Raw genomic sequence first — 25,511 nt, 5'->3', positions numbered from 1 at the left:
AAATCACATTTTATTTATTTAAAACACATAGTTCAAGGGATCATCAGCAAAAACCTTTTACATCCATTTATTCCAATGAACAAATGATCATTTCACCTCAAACACTGAGAATATGCAGAATTTACTTCTTCAGTGATTTGATGTAATACAAGAAAAAAATATGATATATATAATCATATATAATTATGATGCAAAAAAGTTAGAAATTAATAAACACACATTGACTGAAATAATCAGGTAAATGTCAATTATCCTGAAAACATGAATGCTGAAACGGTCTCTAATCGGTCTAATTGTGTGAAGTGGAATATAAATGAAAACTTCTTGTTTATTGATCTGAGTGTTGCTGTAGTGCTGGATATCAGTCATGTGATCATCACGGCCCAATCACAGCCACCGTACTGATATTCAGATCAACAGCACTCTTACTCATGTGATATGGATTAAATATTGGAAACATGATGAAAGCAGGAAGATCCAGATCTACAGGAGTGACGTTTACTGACTATTGACCGGTAAGATCCTCAGAGAGTCATAACACCTGAAGAATGGAAAGAGTGTGTGAGTGAAGGTGGTTGTGAATGTATGTAGATGTGTGTTAGTTACAGGATCAGAGAACGACACCGTTCCTCCGTCATAGTCCAGATTCACTCTCACACGATCAAGCTTCTGTTTAACATGAAAACCAGAATCTAAAGGCACATCCTCCTCAAAATACAAATCCAGATACTCCACACTCCAGACATCAGTGTTGAAGAAGACACTTCCCTTCCTCTGGTTTGATGCTGTAGTTACTCCAAGAGTCCAGTCTGAACTCTGTTTAACCTCCACATCCCAGCAGTGTGTTCCTGAGTTAAAACCCTCTGAACCCAGAACACAGTCATAACAGTCAAATCTCTCTGGATTATCAGGAACAGGTTTATATGAGCTGTATCTCACACTGGTCAGATCATCAGACACGACGAGACTTGAATCTGCAGTGTTTGGATCCAGAATCACAGGAGCTGATGAGACATCACAATCGTGTTAGCATAATGCTAGCAACAAGCTAATCGTGTTAGCATTTTGTTAAAAGCATGTTTGCAAAATGATAATCATGTTAGCATAATGCTAAGAACATGGTAATTGTGTTAACATCATGTTAAAAAAAATGTTAATTGTTCATCATGTTAGCAACATCAGGGTATATGCAGGAATCATAGAGATGAATTTACTACCTTTTACTACCTTTTTTACCACCTCCACAGCAGTGGCGGCTGCTGGTCTTTCAAAGAGGGGAAGCTCATTTTCGGCCTACATCATAAAAATTATTCATTTATTTATACGTAAATTCTACGTTCCTTTTCAAGAAAATGCTCTGTGAAAAATGTATGTAATAATAAAGGTATAAATAATAATATAATAAAGTATAATAATAATGCTACTAATAATGTATATTTTTTATTATTTTAATAATTATTTTTGAATTATTACTAATAATAATAATATAAAAAATATAATAAGTAATAATATAATAAAGGTATAAATGTATAATTGTGTGAAATGCATTATAAAAATTGGCTAACAATTTCGACAAGCAAATACCAAGAAATAGGTTGCAGCAGTTTGTCTTTGAAAAATCCGCGATGGGACTGAGCTCGAATAGCTTCAACATCAGCGACTTTTTATTGTATGAAATCGCTGTCAATCAAAAGGAGACGCAGCCTTTCGACAGACCCTCCAATCATCACGCGGAAGCCCGGAGTCCGGGCCAGCCCACTCCCCATTCACTCCCAGAGACGCTGAGCGTCCGTGGGCGGGACATAATCGCAGCATTTATCCAATGACCGTCTAGTTTCGAAGCGCTGAAAAAAACTGTTCAAAGCAGCCCCATTGAAGTCAATGGAAGCTGGGCTTCAACAGGGAAATGCACTGTGACGCTACGGGAATGTATGAGAAGGAAATCGAGTCAGCCGACCTGTAACTGATTCTGAACAAACTCGTCTTTGAGACGAACGTTTTCTAACGCATTTTAGTCAATAAAATGTTAATACAATAGTACATATTTGACCATTCATTTTTTGACATTATAGGGGAAGCCGAGCTTCCCTTGCAGTCTTAAAGAAATCGCCACTGCTCCACAATATTTTTTACTACCAACACGACATCAAGCAGCAGCCCTTTTTTTGGGGGTGTGGGGGGTGTGGGAGGGGTATGCAAAGCACCACTTACTACTTACTATAAGGTATAAGTGTGACACTGTCACACCCATCATACATATTACACTAATGTTTAATTGTGATCATTAAGTATTGTCATTGTCAATTATGGTTTTTTTTGTAGTGTCGAGTTGAGTTTCAGTTGTTCTTAGGGTTGGGAACCGAGAACCGGTTGTACTGTTTTTGAAAAAATACCGGAACTGTGTGAAATTCCTAGGTTTCGGTTCCGAAAACGGTTCTGGTGGGCGAAGTGCTGGAAGCTTATCCTTTAATAGCGACGTCTCACCTCATAATAAAATAGTAATGAATGCACTGAAAAGCCCTCGCGCTACTCAAATATGTTTTGCGTCAGATATCATAGAGAGGGGGGGGGGGGGGGAGAGAATTAAAGACAGTCAGAGCTGCACGATTAATCTTTAAAAGATCTCGGTTCAAACACCCCTGCGATCTTATTCCTAAATAACAAAAACCTCACCCCTGAACATTCAAATCTGTTTGCGCTGTCTGTTGTTGACCCAGAGAGAGCAGTTGTCAATATGAAACGGCTTTACAAGTATCGATATTTCTGTTACAAATATTCATATTCATTCATTTATAATTCGAGTATAAACACTGATGTCTACGGTAGCAACCAAAATATTGTAAATCACCTTTTGAAAGTCGCTGCCTTCAGATAACGAGTGTATCGAGTACATCTGATGCTTCAAAACATTCATAAAGACGCAGTCCATAACTTCTTTGTGTTCAGAATTTACAAAATGTATAGAATGAGCGAGTGCATCATGAATGCCTTTTCAAACCGTGTTTCAAACCAGGATTTGTTTTTATCCTGAATTACTACGTTAAGCCTGCAATAAGCGTTTATACTCGGACTATACTTTAGACTGGCGGATCGCAGCCGCCGCGGAGTAACGTTAGCCCAGTGCCTGCGTGACTCGTCATAGACATAAATAGAGAGAAGTAGCTCCGGCTACAATGTTCTCCCGTTATTAACTGCTAGAGCACTGATTTATCCAGTAATGAAACAAGTAAAGTCTTTATGAATCAATCATTCAAAACGATTTTTAAAATAATCTGTTCTGCACACATCTTACATTCAAGCATATTCTACCCCTTCTAAGAGGTATTCTCCACTGCTGGAGATACAATAAGCTAGGAGAGGTCCCAAATTATTCTAGAGAATGCAGACATTTTTATTTTCCTTCAGAAAAAATAAAAAAAATTTACAAAAATTGCTTAATAATATGTTGAATTTGTTGACATTACCAGTCTGTTAAACTCATTTGACAAGTATAAGAAATAAACACAAAAAGGATTGTGGATTTTTCACTTACTACAATTTTTTTTATTAGTTGTTTTAATATTTTTTATTGAATGGGAACCGGAACCGGAAAATTTCGTACGATTCCCAAACCTAGTTGTTCTTATCTTAACCCTAGCCCTTGAGTTATCCTAACCATAGCCCTTAGCCCTAATAAGGTGAATAATAACCTTGGCACTTTGTCATTGCTATCAACTCTGACTCACTCAGGGCTCGACATTAAGCCTTTTCATCTGCTTGTCCTTTGGACAAGTAAATCAAGTCAAGTCAAGTTAAGTTTATTTATATAGCGCTTTTCACAATGCAGATTGTTTCAAAGCAGCTTCACAGTATTAAATTAAAACAATACATCAATGTTTGTTTCTAGTGGAAAAAGTCCACGTTTGGTAATGCTGATCAATAGTATCGTTGATTGATTAATTAAATTAAATATCCCCAACTGAGCAAGCCAAAGGCAACAGTGGCAAGGAACCGAAAAACTCCATCAGGACCTAATGGAGAAAAAAAAACCTTGGGAGAACCCGGGCTCAGTCGGGGGCCAGTTCTCCTCTGGCGTTTATGAACTAGAGACCGGATTTAACTGTAAGATTAAAAGTATTATATGAATGCCTGGCTGAAGAGATGCGTCTTTAATCTAGTTTTAAACTGGGAGAGCGAGTCTGAGCAACGAACAGTATCAGGAAGACTATTCCAGAGTTTTGGAACTAAATGTGAAAATGCTCTCCCTCCTTTGGTGGATCTGGATATCCTAGGTATGACCAAAAGCCTCGAATTTACTGACCTTAAAGAGCGCGATGGATTGTAGGGTGATAGAAGATCCGTTAAATACCCAAGAGCTAAACCATTTAGGGCTTTATAAGTCAGTAGCAATACCTTGTAGTTAATACGGGACTTTATAGGTAACCAATGAGTGATGATAAAATTGGTGTTATATGATCATATTTTCTTGATCTAGTAAGAACTCTTGCGGCGGCATTTTGGACTAACTGTAGCTTGTTTATTGAGGATGCAGGACAACCAGCTAATAACGCATTACAGTAATCTAGTCTCGAGGTCATGAATGCATGAACTAACTTTTCTGCATCAGAAACTGATAGCATGTTACGTAGCTTAGCAATGTTTTTAAGGTGGAAAAAGGCTGTTCTTGTAACATATGAAATATGATTTTCAAAAGACAGGTTGCAGTCTAGTATAACACCCAGGTCTTTTACTGTAGAGGATAAAGTAACAGGACATCCTACTATGTTAAAGTTGTATTGTGAGAGGTTTTGTGGGCGGTTTTTTGAACCGATAAGTATTACCTCTGTCTTGTCTGGATTTAATAAAAGAAAATTGCGCGTCATCCAATCTTTTATATCTTTAACACACTCTGTCAATTTGGATAATTTAGCGTTTTCATCTGGCCGTGTTGAAATATATATTTGAGTGTCATCAGCATAACAATGGAAACTAATTCCATGTTTCCTTATAATATTTTCAAGTGGCATCATATATATTGAGAATAGCAGAGGGCCCAACACAGATCCCTGCGGCACTCCATAGTTTACTGGAGTTATGATCGATTTTTCTCCATTTAAATAGACAAAATGGTAGCGGTCAGATAAGTATGATCTGAACCAGCTTAATGCTTGTCCTTGAACACCAGTATAATTTTGTAGTCGATCTAAGAGTATTGTGTGATCTATAGTATCGAACGCAGCACTAAGATCAAGTAAAACTAGTATTGAGATACAGCCTTGGTCAGAAGCTAAAAGTAAATCATTTGTTTAAATCTGTCATTCACTTGTCCGAGTAAAAAAGTTGCTTGTCCGTAGGGCTGGGCGATATGGACCAAAAGTCATATCCCGATATATTTAGGCTGAATATCGATATACGATATATATCCCGATATTTTTTCCGCAAAGTGAGAGCAAATGTTCAGTCAAAGTCAAAGCCAAATATGACATGTTAAAAGTAGTTTTATTGAAACCAGCTATTTCAGTAAACAGTTGCAAAATCAAATGAATAAATAATAAACAGGTTTCTTCACCTTAGGGCTGCACGATTATGACAAAAATCACAATTGCCGATATTGTTATTTGCGATTTATTAATTATGATTATCAAAGTTTACATTGAATATATATAAACAAATTTTGTCATTTGAAAATATAAAAAATAACAGTGGCATTTTGGGGTTAATATGGAAACGACAGTTGCCATGGTGAATACACAATATTAACAATAACTGTTAATGAAACATGGAAACTGCTCCTGGTGAATAGAATGAAAATCATACCTGCATTACAACGTAACGGCGTTGCATGCTCGTAGTTTATTTTGCACTTGATCAGTGAGGCGATACACAGCGCGCGCGCCGCCGCATTTGCGCGTGCAATTGAGTGTGCGCTCCGAGCACAGGATAACGGCTGACAGGACAAGAAAGTCCGTTTTTCTGAGGTGAAAGACTTTATTTCAGCGTACACTTATGTCACTGCCTGGTAGTTCTTATTGTGCTGGGGTTTCTGAAGTAGTCATGATTCGCCTCTCGTAACATAACATGCTCTAAACACGCACGCAGAGTGGGAAAGGAGGAGCGGAGGCGTGGGGAGCAGAGCGCAAATTTGAACTATATCGATATATGCGATATGGTCTAATTTCATATCGCATTTAAAAATATATCGATATATTTTTTATATCGATATATCGCCCAGCCCTACTTGTCCGGAATTTTTTTGGTGTGTGTGTGCAGTAAATATAATTTATTTTGAAGACATATCCTCATCTGTGTTCATTCAGCTCTGATACAGTGCTATGCATAAGTTTAGACAACCATGCTAAAGTTGACTAAAAAGAGGAATAAAAAATCATATTTTGCAAATTGAACTTAATGCCTTATTTTAAAAAATTAGGAAAAATCCAACCTTTAAGGACACCAATTTTCTTTGTTAAAATAAGGCATTAAGTTCAATTTGCAAAATATGATTTTTTATTCCTCTTTTTAGTCAACTTTAGCATGGTTGTCTAAACTTATGCATAGCACTGTATATTTAAATCTGCATATTGTCATATCTGCACCTTTAAAGGGCACCCCCCCCCCCCCCACCCCCCACCCCAAAACAAAAAAATCTTATTAAATGTATGCTGCTTCTTTAGTTTTAAATTTTATCAATAGATTAAATTGGAATAGCCTAATAAGATAATATAGGGCTGTTGTTACCCAAGGAAGGGCTGATCAAATTAAATCATTTACACTGAAAATTTACAACTGCATTAAATAATGTTATAAATATTTTTGAATATACAAATAAGAAAAGTTGGAAAGAATGATAGTTTTAAACATGAAAGTAAACCGCCAGTAGGAGGCGGCAGGCGACCGTCTTAATGAGCGAGTCATTGAGTCATTCATTCAAACGATTCGTTCAAACAACTGATTCATTCAAGAATGAGACAGATGTTTATGAATGGGACATTGAATCTTTGACTCAGCCAGTTCGTTCAAAACGCTGAATCATTCAGTAATGAAAACACGGTCAAGTGTTGCTGTGAGATGCGTTACGGTTCTGCTGTGATCTTTGTTTGGAACTATTTTCGCTGCTGAAACAGAACAAAAACAGTCAATATTGTGTCTAAAATGTAAGTGACTTAATTTGAACTGTTTATTGAACTGTTGTATCAAAAGCAATGTCACATTTTCAGTCGTGATGGTACTCAAGAAAACAGCACTCGTCGTGTGAGGTTGCTAAACTGTATCATATGTTAAAAATATTAAAACACATTTTGAATTTTGGCACTGGCAGTATGTTGTTAACTGAGTTTAAACTGAGTTTACATTTGTTTGGATTTCTCCTCGAGAGGCTGCACGAGCCTAACCAGCGCAACCTTGTTACCGTCAATAATAGCCTACTTATCCACTATCGATCGCAACTTACAATAGGCTAAATATAATACAATCAGAATCATTCTCTCATTTTAGTGATTCCCTAGTTTTTTTTTTTTTTTTTTGTTATTGACGTTTAAAGGAGAACTCCGGTCAATTTTAACATTGAGTTCATTTTTTTGTAAATTTGGAGTGCTGTCAGTACAGAGAACAACGACAAAAATCAGTGTTGCCTACACCGTGTTATCCTCTTTTTAAAATGTGCACCCTGTTGACTTCAATGGGGCAAGTTTTAAACCTGCTTTTAGCCTCTTAACATCCTTGATGTGTCATTACAAGTGCACAGGTCATGTGAGTGATTCCTTCAGAGTGAACGAGGGTGAATCTGACTGCAGTAGATGTGAAAGATATGGATAAAAATGATGTTAATCCAGCCAGCGCTCATACCTGTGTTTACATCCTGTTTTCGGTTGAAGTCCACAGTAATCAATTGTCGAGTTCACGCGCGTGATCATAGGTAACCAAACCTATGTGCGTGAACTCGACAATTGATTACTATGGACTTCGACCGAAAACAGGATGTAAATACAGGTATGAGCGCTGGCTGAATTAACATAATTTTTATCCATATCTTTCACATTAAAATTGTTAAAATTGACCGGAGTTCTCCTTTAATCAGGCTACTTGAACCTCTAACTCTCCACCCATCCATCATGTCCAGCTCAGATCTCCTTCTGTCAGACTCACTGTTTTGGACGATGTCCTGCATCTTCTTCCAGACTCTGAACGGCAGGTTGCCCAAGTATCGTGGCACATGAATCAAAGCTCCAGAAGCCATCTGTGGATCCGGCTGTGAGCTCTGGACTCTGGAAGAACATTCAGGAGTCAGAACTGCAGTGGCTTTGGATCAGAACCAGAGAGACCAGAGACAGGAGCAGATCACTCACCTTTCCATTGAGACTGGAAACTCCTGCAGAACAAACACACCATTTATCATCAAGAACTCAATCAATCATCAATCAATCAACCAATGATCTGAAATCAGACCTTCAGAAAGCAGACGTCATTGGCTTTCATCATCTCCTCCATGTCTTTGATTGTGTGTGAAAGAGCTGAGATGTGTGTGTTCATCTCCTCCAGCTTATCCTTCATCCTCTGCTTCTTCTGCTCCTCTTCCTCCCTCAGTGCAGTGACTGTAGCTTCTTCTTCATCTCTGAGAAACTGATGAAGCTTCTCAAACTGCTGTTTAATCTGACGCTCTGTGTGCTCAGCTTGAGACTGAAATCACATCACATTCACTTCAATCATCTCAATCGACACACATCATTAATATCCAAGATAAACTCGGATACCCGACATAAAGCGGGTCCAGAAGCAGATTGCTGCTAGTCATTTACAGAAATAATAAACTGTTATCCATTATATCAGATCATAACTGTATATAGTGATCCAACAGCTGTAAAGAAAATGACTCTCGTTTCTGTTTCCTCACCTTGATGTGTCGAACTGTTTTCTCAAACTCTGCTTTCAGTTTTTCATTGTGTTTAAAGGGATAGTTCAGGATTTTAGACATGAATCTCTATAGCTTCCCCATAAGCAGTGTGGTGCATTGACCATGACTTACCCCCGACAGCGTCCTGTGAGCCGAGCTCCGGTCCAGTTTTGGTCAAGATGAAATTAGTCCGGCAAGTTTGCTGGGGTCACGGCAATAAAGATTTTTTCTTCTCAAATCAATATGTGTTCAAAAGAGTGATATATTTGCGTCACTAAAACGTTGTCTATGGAGAGGTCAGACCTCGTAATGGCTTGGCACTATTTTCTCCCCTGTCATATCACTGCGCGCTGCCGCTACACAGCCAGCTGCGAGCTGCGCAGGCGCACACCACTTTTTCAGTTGTTCGGCAGTGTTTACAGCAGTGTTTACGTGCTCAGAACAGCTACACGAACGAGCTAACATAGCTACTCACCAAGAGCGATCAGTTTGTACAAGCTCCAGCTTCAACTTGTTCAACTTCTCTGTCCATCCTCTCTCTTTCTGTCCTTTCTAACTCCATCTGGCGTAACTCGTCATCTGTGTATTCAGGTTCGTAAAGATATCCTTTTGGCTGTGTGTCGAAGTCAATGTTGTCATCGTCGCTGCTGTAGTCAGACATGTTATCGTTCTCTTTACGAGCTGTAAACAAAGTGACACGTGCGCGGCTCCCAGCTGGCTGTAGGTAGCGGCAGCGCGCAGTGATATGACGGGGAAGAAAATAGTGCCAAGCCATTACGAGGTCTGACCTCTCCATAGACAGCGGTTTTGTGCTGCAAATATATCACTCTTTTGAACACATATTGATTTGAGAAGAAAAAAGCTTTATTGCCGTGACCCCAGCAAACTTGCCGGACTAATTTCATCTTGACCAAAACTGGACCGGAGCTCGGCTCACAGGACGCTGTCGGGGGTAAGTCATGGTCAATGCACCACACTGCTTATGGGGAAGCTATAGAGATTCATGTCTAAAATCCTGAACTATCCCTTTAAGTTTCTCCTGTAAGGACTTCAGTGCTGTATTGAGCTCCTCCTAGAAATGAACAAAAATATATTAAAACACCAGATTACAGTGAAGAGAAGACAATACAATGAAAAAGTAGTAACACGGCGCTATTGAAATGCGTTCTCCGTAAGGGCTTGTATATACTTTCGCCTGGCTCCACAGCGCGAGTCTCCGCAGACTGTGCGCGCACCTCCCCAAGCGGACGAGACGTTTATACTTGACGCGCTCGCCGTTGTACTTTGAAACGATAGGGGGCGACTCGAGTAATTGTCCTCTAAACCATCAGGAATCAGCGGTGAGAAGAAGAAAGCTATACACAAGGGACATGTTTATTTTAGTACACCACCACCAAAACCACACTACAAAAAGAATCGTGTAAAACCCAGTAAACCCTGAGATTATTACTCCTGACAATAAAACAAAATATATGGATATGAGAATGTGTATACAACAAAACTAAATTAACAATCTCTTACATATTTTCTTATTTCTCTAAACATTTCATTATGTTTCCTTAACATTTTTATTAAACATGGATCTTTGTTCATTAAAAATACTTTTTATGCTATTGTATGCAAATTTCTTTTTATTTAAGCAGCTAATTTAGACGTGCAAACTGGGTGCCGGTGTGGTGAAGAGTTCGAGCTCGGCCAGATTTGGCTCCAAGTCGTGCATCTTCGGATGTGGAGCCGCACGTGCCGTTACAAAAAAAGCGGCAAGCGAAATGGGGGGTGTTTCTCAAAACCAAGAATGCAAAGAACGGACTTGTGTTCTTGGGGAGAACGCTCTTGCTAGTTGTTCTTGGAAAAATGAACTCACAAGGTGACGAGCACACAGAACGCCGCTGACAGTTTGAGACGATGTGTTCTTGCTGGTATTGCGCAATAATACCCCCGCACAGACGCCGTCTGCAGTCCCCAAACATAACGAGAATTATTGATAACAGCCAGGCTTTATCGCCCAAGCCTACCCTCAGCTCAAGGGATTACTCTACAACTGTACACTACAATATAATGTATATTCATAACAATAAAGCAACGCTTATGGAGATTCTCACTTCCGAAAACGATAGAGCACATTTTCGATTCGCCATAAATTTTTGTAAAAATGGCAAAATTTGAAATCTACAGTTTATTTCTCGCATCAAATGTTCTCAGAAGTGAATTTAGTGATGAAATAGCGTACGAAATTGTAGAAAAACGACTTGTATTGACCTGCCTCTCCTTCCTTGAATGCCGAATGCTGAAATGAATGCTGGGATATTTCTGCCGTCAAGTTCACACAAGTTACCAACCGATGCATCCTCGGTAAAATGGGCGTGTCAAGAACACTTCCAGGATTTTTAACCGTTCTTGCCAAAATGCAAACTTGTGTATTGGGACAGTACTTGGGCAGCGACTGATGACGTTTCACAAGTCCACAAGAACACAAGTACAGACAAGAACGCATATTGAGAAACGCCCGGGGTCTTGCGCACCCAACGCGCACGACCACCCACACCACAATGATGTCATTGTTGCCGCGCGCACCTTCACGCTCGGGCGGACGCGTCGAGTATAGTGTCAGTTAGGCTACGTTCACACTGCAGGCTGAAACGACCCAATTCCGATTTTTTTGCCCCTATGCGACCTGTATCTGATCTTTTCATGACAGTCTGAACGACACAGATCCGATCTTTTCAAATGCGACCCAGGCCACTTGGGTATGTGGTCCCAAATCCGATACATATCCGATCTTTTGAAATGCGACTTCAGTCTGAACGGCCAGGTCGCATGTATCCGACCCGCACGTCATTTATACGCGAAAAACGTCATAATTCTGTAGTCGTCGGTTTGAAAACGGACTGCATATTCGTCGAGCTGAGGTAAATCTGCCGAACGGGTCGACCTCGACGAGCCCGTTAATTAAAAAAAAAAAAAAAAAAGCCCACGGCCATTATATATACATGTTATGTTAACTTATTTGTCCTGAATCTGATATTAGATAGGTCAGCGGCTGCTGTCTGGCTCTTGTGTAACGGTCGCTGCGCGCGCTCGTGTGTGTGTGTGTGTGTGTGTGAGGGAATCACAGTTAGTTCAAGTTTAGCTACTTCCGCAAACAACAAGTGACGTCGTTGACCGTTGAGTACTCTTCTGCGCATGCGGGTCACTTCTGGGTCATTTCACGTTCACACAGGAGATCACAAAAGGTTGCATTTAATTGGAAATGTGAACGGCCTTGCAAAAAAATCGAATTTTTTCAAAAAATCGGAATTGAGCATTAAGCCCTGCAGTGTGAACGTAGCCTTACTGACGCAAGGCGAGTGAACCGTATCAAAAGGGAACGTTCCAGTTACTAACGTACTGGTTTCCCTGAGATATGAGAACGAGCATTGCGTAATTTGTCGTGCTACTGTACGCAAGTCGATGTTTCCGCTAATTAGTAGAAAAATTCAGATGAAAATGTATTTTAGCGTGACTTAAATAGGCAGTCGGTCCCGTCCGGTTTGGCGGACTCAAAAGCAATTTGTCTATGCAAGTGCAGAGATGTGTCAGGCTTCAGTATTTGGGGAAAAACTTTTTCCCCATAAAACGTTGCTTATGATCTCAGGGAACCGAGGTTACGTTAATAACCGGAACGATCTGTGTTTATGACTCGTTATGATTCTTTACATGTGAATCAAGAAACATTTGTCTTACCTTATATGATGAAACCACTTCACTGATGGGTCTGAATGTATGATTGTCATGTTGTTTTGAAGTAAAGCACACGATACACACAGGCTGTTTGTCCTCCAGACAGAAGAGTTTGAGTTTCTCACTGTGTAAACTGCAGATCTCCTCAGACCCTGATGAACGCCTCTCATTTCTCTCCTTCAGGAACGACTCACACAAGTTTTTTAACGCAAGATTAACTGGAGGAGGACCTCGTGAGGATCTTTTCCTGCAGACAGGACACTCCTGAGATCCCTTGGTTCTCCAGAACTGTTGAAGACACTCTTTACAGAAACTGTGACTACAGGATAAAATAACAGGAGCCTTGAAGATTTCACAGCACACAGGACAAGAAAGTTCTTCTGCAGATACATTTAGTGAAGCCATTTTCACTGTTTGAGCTCCAGCAATCTGAACTTTACTTTCACTTTCTGAACGACGGTTTAAAAAATAAATCACCATGAGAATCACAAAGATCAGAAACAAACTTGTTCAGAAAGAAACTTCTCAAATTCTTCTGTAAAGTTTTCCCCCTTCGTACTCCACCGATCGCTGATTCTTTATTGCTTTTGTCGAGACAAAGTCAGTATGACAGAAAAGAGAAATAACAAGTCCGTCTCTTCCTGTGCTGCGTTCCAGTCCAAAATCGTCATGCCCTTAGGCTTGTTTGAGATGAGCAAAATCTGCGTATTACCGATCGCCAGTGATCACCGCGAGATGCATGCCGGTTAGAGATGTGCCCTAGAGCGGTCCGCCTTCTTCTTTCCGTTTAATGGCCGTTCATGTAGTACTCCTGTAAATAAACAAGAAAATGAAGAGAAGAACGCTAATGTGATGGCTTCTCGTCTCTGCATTTACTACGAATGAATCAATAAAAGTATATGCATATTACAACCGTTCAGCACATTACATGGTCAACACATGTATGACTTTTGCATAGTAATGCCTGAATATAAACATTAACAACTTTAAACATTTTGCATATTCAGCATTTACAATTGCCAAAGTGACACTAGTCAAGTCAAGTCATATTCATTTATATAGCGCTTTTAACAATGTAGATTGTTTCAAAGCAGCTTTACAGAGATAAACGTATAATTTATGGTAACAGAGATTGTTTTGGCTTTATAGCGGTTCTAATCAATTGATTAGTGAATATATATTATTCACTAATCAATAATATATATATAACATTTTCACTAGTATTTAACCTTTATCTAAATAATAACATGAGAGTGATGTAAAAATACATTTAGAATACAATCCATACTACTCAGTTCGTTGTCTGATCTATTACACTGAATGACGAGACATATGAAATTCACTCTTCAAATACATTCACTCAAATGTAACATAACACACAGTTTACAGACATCACCGCAGATTAAACGACCACGTATGTAAATAAAGCTAATTCATAACGCTAAACAATATTATCTCTTATAGATTCGAATATTATTTCTACGTTAACCATTTATGTGGCGGACTTTCGCGCTAATCGTGGAGCACTAATGCTAATGCTAATCGCACTGAACTCATGACAACTTTTACTAAAGTATAAAATATCAGCTTTAAACACATGCAACTCGTTCGTATTATATTAACAGTGTTTATACTTAAATCGAAAGTGTGTTTTGCGTTATAATTTGTAGTTACCTGTAAATAAAAAAGAAGAGAAGAACGCTATATGATGGCTTCTTCTTCTTGTAGGATTCCGGCAGTGTAGACGCTGCTGAGCGTATTACTGCCCTCCACAGGTCAAAGTTTGATCTAAATTCCTACATACGGTACAGTCAAGCCTGGTTTATGGTGCGTTCAAGTCATCTCGTATAGATCGTATTTACGAGTTGAACGCACTTGAACGCCACCACAATGTCGTAAATACCAGTGGGGAGCTCGGGATTTTCTTTAAGCCCCGATCTGTACGAGTTGGGGGCGTGTCAGTGATTAACATGGCGGAATACACAATACGTAAAGGTATTTAGCTGTGATATTGTCAGGCTTTTCTATTAACAGCTCAGTTAGCTAATCGCCAACACAGAATATGATAGTATTATAATATAACAATGCAACATGTAACGATGTGTTGGGAGTGGCTTCATAAATTAATTAAAAACATAAAAATACAAAGTACACCTGATGTACATTTCTTTGTTCTTCATTTTCTAGAACAAGAGTTTAAGAATCTTACTGTATTTTTGTGTAATTAATTAAGAGAAAGTACTCCGCTATTTTGCTCCGACGAAAGTGACTTGAACGCACATGCCGTTATAAGCACGACTTCCCACCTCGTACGTACGAACTTCCCAGGAGGACTTGAACGCACCATGCGTCCACACGAGCGCGAAGGTGCGCGCGGAAAAAATGACGTCATTGCGGTGTGGGCGGTCGTGCGCGTTGGGTTCGGTGCGCGACATTTTGCGCGCGGCGCCGCATCCGAAGATGAACGACTTCGAGGCGACTTTGTCAGATGGCACATAATTCCTGGAGAGAAATTTCAAAGACGTTGGGGAAGGAAGAAGTTTTTTTGTCGAAAAGTATGGAAAAAATCTGAGAGAGTTTGTCAAAGCTAAGAAAAAAGTCCATGGAAGAAGTGGCGACCCAGGTGGATACAAGAAGAACAATCCTTCGATATTAAACGAACTTGGTTGGCTGTTCCAGTTTGTTCCGATTCCAATGTGGAATTTGAGGTGAGCAATATTTTTGTTTAACTACTTTTTCTCTTTTAAAGCAAGGTATTACTCACATTTGTTTGGGAGGTAATTTAATTTCGGTTTGTTCTGACATAATTATATGATACACCACTCGCGTAGCTACGGGTGGGCCTGGGTGGGCCTGGGCCCACCCACCTGTCAGTCAGGCCCATCTAGTCACTCAGTGGCCTCACAAGGTAGCCTAGGAAATTATGTTGCGATTATAACAATTTTGACCTATAAAAATAAATCTTAATGTTTCTTGATTCTTGTTTGGTTGTCATGGTGATGACGAAATGCCCGCGTAGCGCATTTCGGAGTCAGACTCAGATGATTGCGAACAGCCCATCCCCCCTTCACAACGACGAGCACAGATGGACACTGAAGTTTAGCTAAGGAACGTTATGTTAAATAAACTAAAATGAAACAGAGCAACAAGTTTGTGTCAAAAAGACCACGGCCACCACAGGAGGAAGATAATGCAGATGTTCAGGAGAATTGACTGAATCGTTGGACTATAACGAAATCATTGCAGTGTTCAACTCTTACGCCGGTTTCACACTGCACGCGATAGCAGAGCGTAAGCAGCGCAGGAGCAGTGCATATGGTGAGCGGGAGCAGGACAGGAGCGTTTTGCTTTCACACTAGCAGCGTTTGTCACGCGCGGCTGAACCGCGGCGTGTGTATAGACAGAGTACTCTATAATCAGGGTAAGTTGGCATTGCTTTATTTCGTTTTCAAATACATTTAAGAGAAAAGACTTGTCAAGAAGCTTATTTTATTAATCATTTCATTTATATAACTTTTGATTCGTCTTTGTTTTTATTGTTCGGGCAACAAGTTTGTTTTTGGACATTTGTTTTCTTTTTAAATTGCTGTTGGTCATTTGAGTGACTGTTTAAAACACAATAGATATCATCAATGCGCTTTTGGGGTAAAACTGCGGTGTATTTTGGCCTTGATCAATTCGTGTCACTTTAATTCAGCGTAAGCGGCGCGTTAAAAATAGACTGGGCGCCGAAACTATCGCGGCACTGCTGTTCCTGCTCTGCTCCTGCTACGCGCTGCCGCGCCGCTTCTGCGTGCGGTGTGAATGCACTCATTGATTAACATGGACGCCGAAAAAAATACGCGCTGCTCACGCGCCGCTGACGCTTGCGGTGTGAAACCGGCGTTAAGGGGGTCGCACACTGGACGCGCAGCGCCGCGTCTAGGACAACTCTCACTCTTGAAAATCCGATAATGTCAGCAATTTTCATTCAAGCAGCTGATTTCTGTACATGAATATAAAACTAAACGTATATTGCAGCCCAGGGTGAAGTCAGATTCATTAACTACGATTTGAGACAAATAAATGTCAATTTAATATAAAACTATGTAAATAGCGCTCTGTGGCGCGGCAGGATTTTGAACAAGGTCCTGAGCCGTTGCTGGGCGCAGCGGACAGACGCCGCCGGTGTGTGTACACTCAGAGAATAATGTGTTCGAATTTAAAACTGTGTGCGACCCCCAGCCCCGTCGTCTCCGGTTATAAGCTAGTCATCAAAAGTAAGCCAATCTACGTTTATGTAGTTGCCTAGTCAATGTTGTTTATATAACGTGGTTTATGTGGCCGCTGAGCCAGACTATGACCAAGCATTGTTTTTGGTTTTTACACACTGTCCACTACTGTCCTGCTGCTGATTTGATGATGTTGTTTCGCATCTGTCAGATGCGCGTGTGTGTGTGGTGTGGCCTGGCCGCGCGCAGTGGAAATGCTGTTCTTATCGTTATGTTCTTTATTAACACTGCTTATGATGACTTACATGCTTGTGCTCTGATTAAACTGTGGTGTATTCAAGCAGGTGTAGTTGTGTTGGCCTATTTTGATAACAGATGCATTTTAGGCTGTGCCCACCTGATTTTCTCTGGGCCCACCCACATTGTGATTCCTGGCTACGCTACTGTGATACACTTTTGCAACTGTTATTTGTTTGAAGGAATTAAAAGAGCAGTTTCATGTTTAATTAATAAAATGTTATTAGAAAAGTAATACATTTACAATGTTGAACATGTAGCTAGTAACGTGCCTGACGAACTTAAGTACATTGTGTTTATAAATATGCATTATATATTTTTGTAGCATTAAATTTTGTTTTCAAAGACTGTGTTTTTAATTATTTTTTACATATTGCATTTTTTAGGAGGAAGATAACACGAACTCCAAAGCAGATCAGACACAAGGAACAAGCATCTCCATGGCCACAGAGTCACATGGAACATCTTCATCTTCTTCACCACCTTCAAGAGACTGTTCTGGAACACCAGAGACAACCACCTCAGCTCAAACTGCTCCTCACCAGCGCCATCACCACCTCCCATCTCCCCACTTCCTGTAACATTGCAGATTCCACCATCTCCTACTCCATCTTTGCCCTCCCTACAAACACCTTCACCGAGAGACAATCCACAGCATCCCTTCCAGTCGCCATATACTTCATCCCGTAAAAGAAAACGGAACACTGAAGACGCCCTGCTAAAGAGATTGGAGAGGCTGGACGAAGAGAGGCAAAGTGCCATGCAACAGGACAATGAAGACTACAGATTTGCTTTGGTTATGGCTGACATGCTTGCGAAAGTGGACCCAAGGAAGAAGCTTGATGTAAAGTTCAAGCTGAATCAGGTCCTTTTTGAAGCACTGAGGGACAACGATGCATAGACTTTTTTGCATTTTCTGCCCAAGACTTAAGTACTTTGTTTGTAATGTGTGTAAAGTTTTTTTTGTATGTAACCTGTATTATTTAAAATTAGAACCCTAACCTAACCCTACAAAAGAGATTTGTATATATAGTTTGCTGTGAAATAAAAACAAAATATAAAGACTTTCTTTTGTGTACCATTCATCAGTGTCTTCACAAATAAACATAATCGCTGCAGTGACAGACAGTGATAAACCTCATCCTTTTGTCTCTATACATAGAGAAATTTGCATTGATGGGCGACCATAAAAGCCACTCATTTTGTGAATAGGACCACATTTGCATTAAGTACCCCATTTGCACTTGTCTAAAGTAACTGCTTACATTTACAAAATAAGCCCACAATAGCAGAAATAAGCCCCGCTGATGAAATTAAAGGTTTAAACACTGCAGTAAGGATTACATTTTTTAACTAGTTTATATGCAGTAAAAGTGCAATAAACCTACTGCATTAATTATTCTTTTTTATATTCATTTCAGCAATTAATAATACAAACTCAGTTACTGTGAACTAATATTAACAAACTAAAAAAACTGTATTTTCATTAACATTGCCAAAGAGTAAAAAGGTAACGCATGTCTACACTGTAAAAATAACCTTTACAGAATAAAACTAAAATAACAGCCTCATGCAAAGCATTCTGGGAACCAAAATTCCTTCTGTATTTACATCCTGTTTTCGGTCGAAGTCCACGTAATCGATTGTCGAGATCTCGACAATCGATTACTATGGACTTCGACCGAAAACAGGAAGAAAATACAGGTATGTGCGCTGGCTGAAATAACATCATTTTTATTCATATCTTTCACATCTACTGCAGTCAGATTCACCGTGTTCACTCTGAAGGAATCACTCACATGACCTGTGCACTTGTAATGACACATCAAGGATGTTAAGAGGCTAAAAGCAGGTTTAAAACTTGCCCCATTGAAGTCAACAGGGTGCAAATTTTAAAAATAGAATAACTCTGTGTAGGCAACACCGATTTTTGTCGTTGTTCTCTGTATTGACAGCACTCCAAATGTACAAAAAAATGAGCTCAATGTTAAAATTGACCGGAGTTCTCCTTTAATGAGGGGAGAAGTGCCACTCAATAAACTTCCGGTTGCAGTTACACCTTGAAATCCACTATTAGGTACAGCAGAATCATCGTTTACACAAGAGTGTGTCTCTTATTTAAAAAAAAAAAAAAGACTGGGTGGCTTTCCATTTTCAATTTAAACAAAAATAAAGCTTATTGCTTGTTTAAGTCACGTAGCCCCCGAACATTCAAAGAGAAACATGAGAGGAAGTTGATGAATATATATTATATAAACTCTGTGGTTTCAATGGCCCATGACCAAGTATACACTGTAATATATAAATCATGTAATATTTTTTATAAATTATAATACTGGATTGCAGAAATACTTTTAGGTCTTCCTTTGTCTGTTTTTTATAATCTAAAAAAAGTTCAACAGAAAAATATCCTAAAAGCTGCACCCGTTTCTGAATATTGCTGGATCAAGTATTGATCTAAATAGTCTTTATAATGAAGTACAAAAAATCATGACACTTGTTAATAAAAATAATTGTTTGTATACAATTTAACAATATATAATAACATGTTGTTTGAAATGGATGAGGAAAACAGCGCCTTGAAAATCTCTCCGCTCATCAAAACTACAGATGTGCGTCTGTCAAACGAAGGAAGACTGAAGGAGTTTCCAATAAAGGCAGAAAGAAAGGTCAAATAAACATGTTACGTCTGTAAAGTATTGTTTCCATGACTTAAACCCTAATTATCATCCCAAACATTTAATCTTTCACTCTGAGCATTAAATCACATGATCACATATTATTTATTTATTTAAAACACAAGATTATCAGCAAGAACCTTTTACATCCATTTATTCTAATGAGCAAATGATCATTTCTCCTCTATAACTGAAATAATTATTCATTTAGTCTCATGTTGAACAAACACTGAGAATGTGCAGAATTTACTGCTTCAGTGATTTTATGTAATACCAGAATAAAATATGATAATCATATATAATTATGATGTAAAAAAAGTTCATAAATGAATAAACCCACATTGACTGAAATAATCGGGTAAATGTCAATTCTCCTGAAAACATGAATGCTAAAACGGTCTCTAATCGTCTAATTGTGTGAAGTGGAATATAAATGAAAACTTCTTGTTTATTGATCTGAGTGTTGCTGTAGTGCTGGATATCAGTCATGTGATCATCACGGCCCAATCACAGCCACCGTACTGATATTCAGATCAACAGCACTCTTACTCATGTGATATGGATTAAATATTGGAAACATGATGAAAGCAGGAAGATCCAGATCTACAGGAGTGACGTTTACTGACTATTGACCGGTAAGATCCTCAGAGAGGAAGAACTATAATTACAGAAGAATGGAAAGAGTGTGTGAGTGAAGGTGGTTGTGAATGTGTGTAGATGTGTGTTAGTTACAGGATCAGAGAACGACACCGTTCCTCCGTCATAGTCCAGATTCACCCTCACACGATCAAGCTTCTGTTTAACATGAAAACCAGAACCTGAAAGCTCTCCGTCCTCCTCATACCACACACTCCAGACATCAGTGCTGAAGAAAACATCTCTCTTCCTCTGGTTTGATGCTGTAGTTACTCCAAGACTCCAGTATTCACTCTCTTTAACCTCCACATCCCAGCAGTGTGTTCCTGAGTTAAAACCCTCTGAACCCAGAACACAGGGATAACAGTCAAATCTCTCTGGATTATCAGGAACTGGTTTATATGAGCTGTATCTCACACTGGTCAGATCATCAGACACGACGAGACTTGAATTCGCAGTGTTTGGATCCAGAATCACAGGAGCTGATGAGACACAATCAACAGAAGCTTTTATTCTGATCTTCATATAATGATCAAGAGTGAACCCAACACAGATTATTATGAATTATGACACTCGTCCTGTTGATCAAACACATTTTCCTCTGATCACTGTCAGTGCTGTTATTAGTTTCACACTCGTTTTTATCATCAGCGTTTAACGGCATCAACTACAAACATTAAATATGAGATTCAGACATTTGTGTCCATCAAGAGAAACTGATACTTTGGGAAAGTTAAATAACAATAAATCACTGAGATCTGTTGAGATTTATGCTGTAGATGAAGAACTGTAAGTGTGTGTCTGATCTTCAGCATCTGATCATCTTCATTTTATTGGCTCTTATAGTCTGTGTTTTGTTTTAAATTAGTTTATTATGACTGTCTGTTGGGTTTGACTTATTATGTTTGACTTGAGAAATTATTATTAGTGAAGGCAAAGCATATTGTTATACACCCTAGCAAACTAATCCCATAGACTTCCATTCAAAGAGATCAGAAGGAATATCTTTTGATAGAAGTGTCATAGAAACATGAGGGTGGGCTCAGCCAATCATGAATCACCTTCAACACTTCCTAGCCACGCCCTAGCAACCATTGTCGAGCACCCTAGCAACCCAAATCCAAAGAGGGATATCTTCTAATCTGAATATCACAGAGGAGTTGCGGTTGGTTTATATCATTCATACTGGCAAGCAGCCTTTGAAGTAACATCATTGGCAGCTGCCAAGCCACTCCCTAGCAACTAAACAGAGCACCCTAGCAACTGTTCAGCAAGACCTATAACTCTGCACCAGAACATCGTAGAGACATGGTGGTTGGCTCCTTTGACTAATGCTAGCAAACAGGACTTCCATCATACTACACATGCTAGCAGAATAGCTACATGCTAATAGCGATTAGCTATGTGTTAAAACTTGTCAACAATGCTAATTAAAATGCAGTAGCAGCATGCTAATCATGTTAGCACCATGTTCACAACATGCAAGAAACATGGTGAGTGAGTTAGCATCATGCTAGCAACATGCTAATCTTATTAGCATTTCGTTAAAAGGATGTTTGCAGAATGTTAAACATGTTAGCATCATGCTAAGAACATGCTAATTGTGTTAACAACATGATAAATGTGTTAGCATCATGTTAGCAAAATGCTAATTGTGCTATCTATCTATCTATCTATCTATCTATCTATCTATCTATCTATCTATCTATCTCTGTCATGAAGAACCTCTAACTCTCCACCCATCCATCATGTCCAGCTCAGATCTCCTGCTGTCAGACTCACTGTTTTGGACGATGTCCTGCATCTTCTTCCAGACTCTGAACGGCAGGTTGCCCAAGTATTGTGGCACATGAATCAAAGCTCCAGAAGCCATCTGTGGATCCGGCTGTGAGCTCTGGACTCTGGAAGAACATTCAGGAGTCAGAACTGCAGTGGCTTTGGATCAGAACCAGAGAGACCAGAGACAGGAGCAGATCACTCACCTTTCCTTTGAGACTGGAAACTCCTGCAGAACAAACACACCATTTATCATCAAGAACTCAATCAATCATCAATCAACCAACCAATGATCTGAAATCAGACCTTCAGAAAGCAGACGTCATTGGCTTTCAGCATCTCCTCCATGTCTTTGATTGTGTGTGAAAGAGCTGAGATGTGTGTGTTCATCTCCTCCAGCTTCTCCTTCATCCTCTGCTTCTTCTGCTCCTCTTCCTCCCTCAGTGCAGTGACTGTAGCTTCTTCTTCATCTCTGAGAAACTGATGAAGCTTCTCAAACTGCTGTTTAATCTGACGCTCTGTGTGCTCAGCTTGAGACTGAAATCAAAGCACATTCACTTCAATCATCTCAATCGACACACATCATTAATATCCAAGATAAACTCGGATACCCGACATAAAGCGGATCCAGAAGCAGATTGCTGCTAGCCATTTACAGAAATAATAAACTGGAATACATTATATCAAATCATAACTGTATATAGTGATCCAACAGCTGTAATGAAAATGACTCTCGTTTCTGTTTCCTCACCTTGATGTGTCGAACTGTTTTCTTAAACTCTGCTTTCATTTTTTCATTGTGTTTAAGTTTCTCTTGTAAGGACTTCAGTGCTGTATTGATCTCCTCCTAGAATTGAACAAAAATACATAAAACACCAGATTACAGTGAAGAGAAGACAATACAGTGATATGATCATATAATGCAGTGATAAAGTATTTACCACCCTCCTGATTTCTTCTGTTTTTGTGTACATCTCATACTAAATTGATTCATAAATTTAACCATACCATAAAACAAAGGCAACCTGAGTAAACACAAAGTATAGTTTGTAATTGACAATGTTATTTATTGAAATAAAAAAGTTATCTAAAACCAATTGGTCTGTGTAAAAATGTATTTGCCCCGTAGTTACCATTTCCTCAAATCTATGATATACCATCAACACTGATCAACTAAAGCCTGATTGGTTCACATCATTTGTGCACCTGTAAAGACAAATGGCTTTTCAGCCCGCTAAAAGAGGCGGGGCCGACTGCCTATTTAAATTGCGCTGAAATCTATTTTCATCATAATTTTTCTCCTTCAAGCGCAAAGATCATCTCCTCGCTGTCTCCAAAGAGATCAAAGAGAGCAAATTTGAGCAACATTTGTTGCAAAAAAGTGCCACAAGTGTTGCTCCTGCAGGAAGCAAGCCCTCATCTGGAGTGAGTGCCATGGTTTCATTTGGTGGCTCCGAGGAGGACTTTGATGACACTATGTCTCTGGCTGCCTCTGAAGTGGAGGACTGAGCGAACTCTGCCGATGACATCGCAGTTGCGACTCTTCAACTCCTCGCCGCCCACAGCCAGGCTTAGGAAGCTATTACCGGCATGTCAGATTGGGTTTCTAGAAATAATCAAACGGTTACTTGCTCCAGTTTCCTCAGAGGCACCCCTGCTTCAGGAGTGTGACTAACATTTAAGTCCCAACGCTCACATCCTCCAAGCTCAAGTACAAGCTCTGCTAGCGAAGGCCGCTGTGGAGGAAGTTCCCACAGACCACAGCGACTCAGGCTTTTATAGCCACTTCTTCCTCGTTCCAAAGAAGGATGGTGGCCTCAGGCTCATCCTCGATTTGAGATGTCTGAACCGCGCTCTGATAAGACAGCTGTTCAGAATGCTTTATAACTTTAACTTTGAAACAAATCCTCTCACAAATCTGATTGGATTTTATCAGTGGATCTGAAGGATGCATACTACCATATCCAGATAGCACCTCATAACAGTTCTTGAGATTCACGTTCGAAGGGGTGGCTTACCACCCTACAGTCCTACCATTCGGACTGTCTCTTCCGTGGACTTTTACGAAATGCGTGGATGCTGCCTTCTCCCCCTGAGACAGATGAGAGTTCGATTCAACCAATTACCTCAATGATTGACTGCTTTTAGCCCAATCAAAGGAGGAACTATGCATAGATCTTTGCTCTTCAGCCACTTGTGAAGTCTGGGGTTTAGGATCAATCTAAGCAAAAGCTCACTGTCCCCCACCCAACGCATCTCTTTTATGAAGGTCGTCTTCGACACGACCCAAATGTGGGCCTGGATTTCGCGGAGCGCTCTCTGAAAATGAAGAGGCTAGCGACGTCATTCAGAATCAGGGACGGCTTCCCCATAAAAATGTTTCAGAAGCTTCTTAGTGTCATGGCAGCCTCATTATTCTCCTCGGGCAACACTTACAACTGGTTGAAGGCCCGCATCCCACCTTGAGCGTGGAGTGAGGGGCGTCTCATTCTCAGGGTGACCCATGGCTGTATCAAAACCCTGGCCCCTATGCTGAACCCGCCTCGCCCCAACACGGATCCATCCTGGGACCTGTCCACAGTCCTGAGGCACTTCGAAGCCCTCCGTTTGAGCCGCTGACAACAGCCAACCTTCAGCCTCTCTCGCTAAAGACGCCCTTCTGTTGGCTCTGGCATCGGTCTAGCAAGTTGGTGATCTGCAGGCTCTTTCAGTGGACACATTCTGCCTTGAGTTTGGGCCTAATGACATTAAAGTCATCCTTAGACCAAGACAAGTCTATGTGCCTAAGATGCTTTCCACGGCCTTTAGAGCTCAAGTCATAAAGCTCTCTTCCGTTCTGCGCTAGTAGATAATAACCGGAACGATCTGTGTCTGTGACTCGTTAAGATTCTTTACATGTGAATCAAGAAACATTTGTCTTACCTTATATGATGAAACCACTTCACTGATGGGTCTGAATTTGTGATTGTCATGTTGTTTTGAATCTCTGCACACGATACACACAGGCTGTTTGTCCTCCAGACAGAAGAGTTTGAGTTTCTCACTGTGTAAACTGCAGATCTCCTCAGACCCGGATGAACGCCTCTCATTTCTCTCCTTCAGGAACGACTCACACAAGTTTTTTAACGCAAGATTAACTGGAGGAGGATCTCTTGAGGCTCTTTTCCTGCAGACAGGACACTCCTGAGATCCCTTGGTTCTCCAGAACTGTTGAAGACACTCTTTACAGAAACTGTGACTACAGGATAAAATAACAGGAGCCTTGTAGATTTCACAGCACACAGGACAAGAAAGTTCTTCTTCAGAGACATTTAGTGAAGCCAT

The 25,511-nt window shown here is 40.0% G+C and overlaps 1 protein-coding gene across 1 annotated transcript; it reads right to left on the bottom strand.

Moving 5' to 3' along the window:
* LOC307173971 (uncharacterized protein) lies at window positions 1-25,511 on the bottom strand (the record flags this gene model as incomplete). The annotated part of the gene is made up of 13 exons (XM_079897574.1): window positions 1-1,004; window positions 8,125-8,243; window positions 8,325-8,347; window positions 8,425-8,655; window positions 8,870-8,920; window positions 12,593-12,931; window positions 17,554-17,774; window positions 20,402-20,893; window positions 22,194-22,312; window positions 22,394-22,416; window positions 22,494-22,724; window positions 22,939-23,034; window positions 25,110-25,511. 13 exons carry the CDS (start codon window positions 25,509-25,511, stop codon window positions 499-501), a joined length of 2,853 nt encoding a protein of 950 aa, XP_079753700.1. The 3' UTR covers window positions 1-498.

Source organism: Squalius cephalus (assembly GCF_949319135.1).
Source record: "Squalius cephalus genome assembly, chromosome: 16".
In the NCBI taxonomy this organism is placed as follows: domain Eukaryota; kingdom Metazoa; phylum Chordata; class Actinopteri; order Cypriniformes; family Leuciscidae; genus Squalius; species Squalius cephalus.
This window is presented reverse-complemented; position numbering and strand designations above follow the sequence as displayed.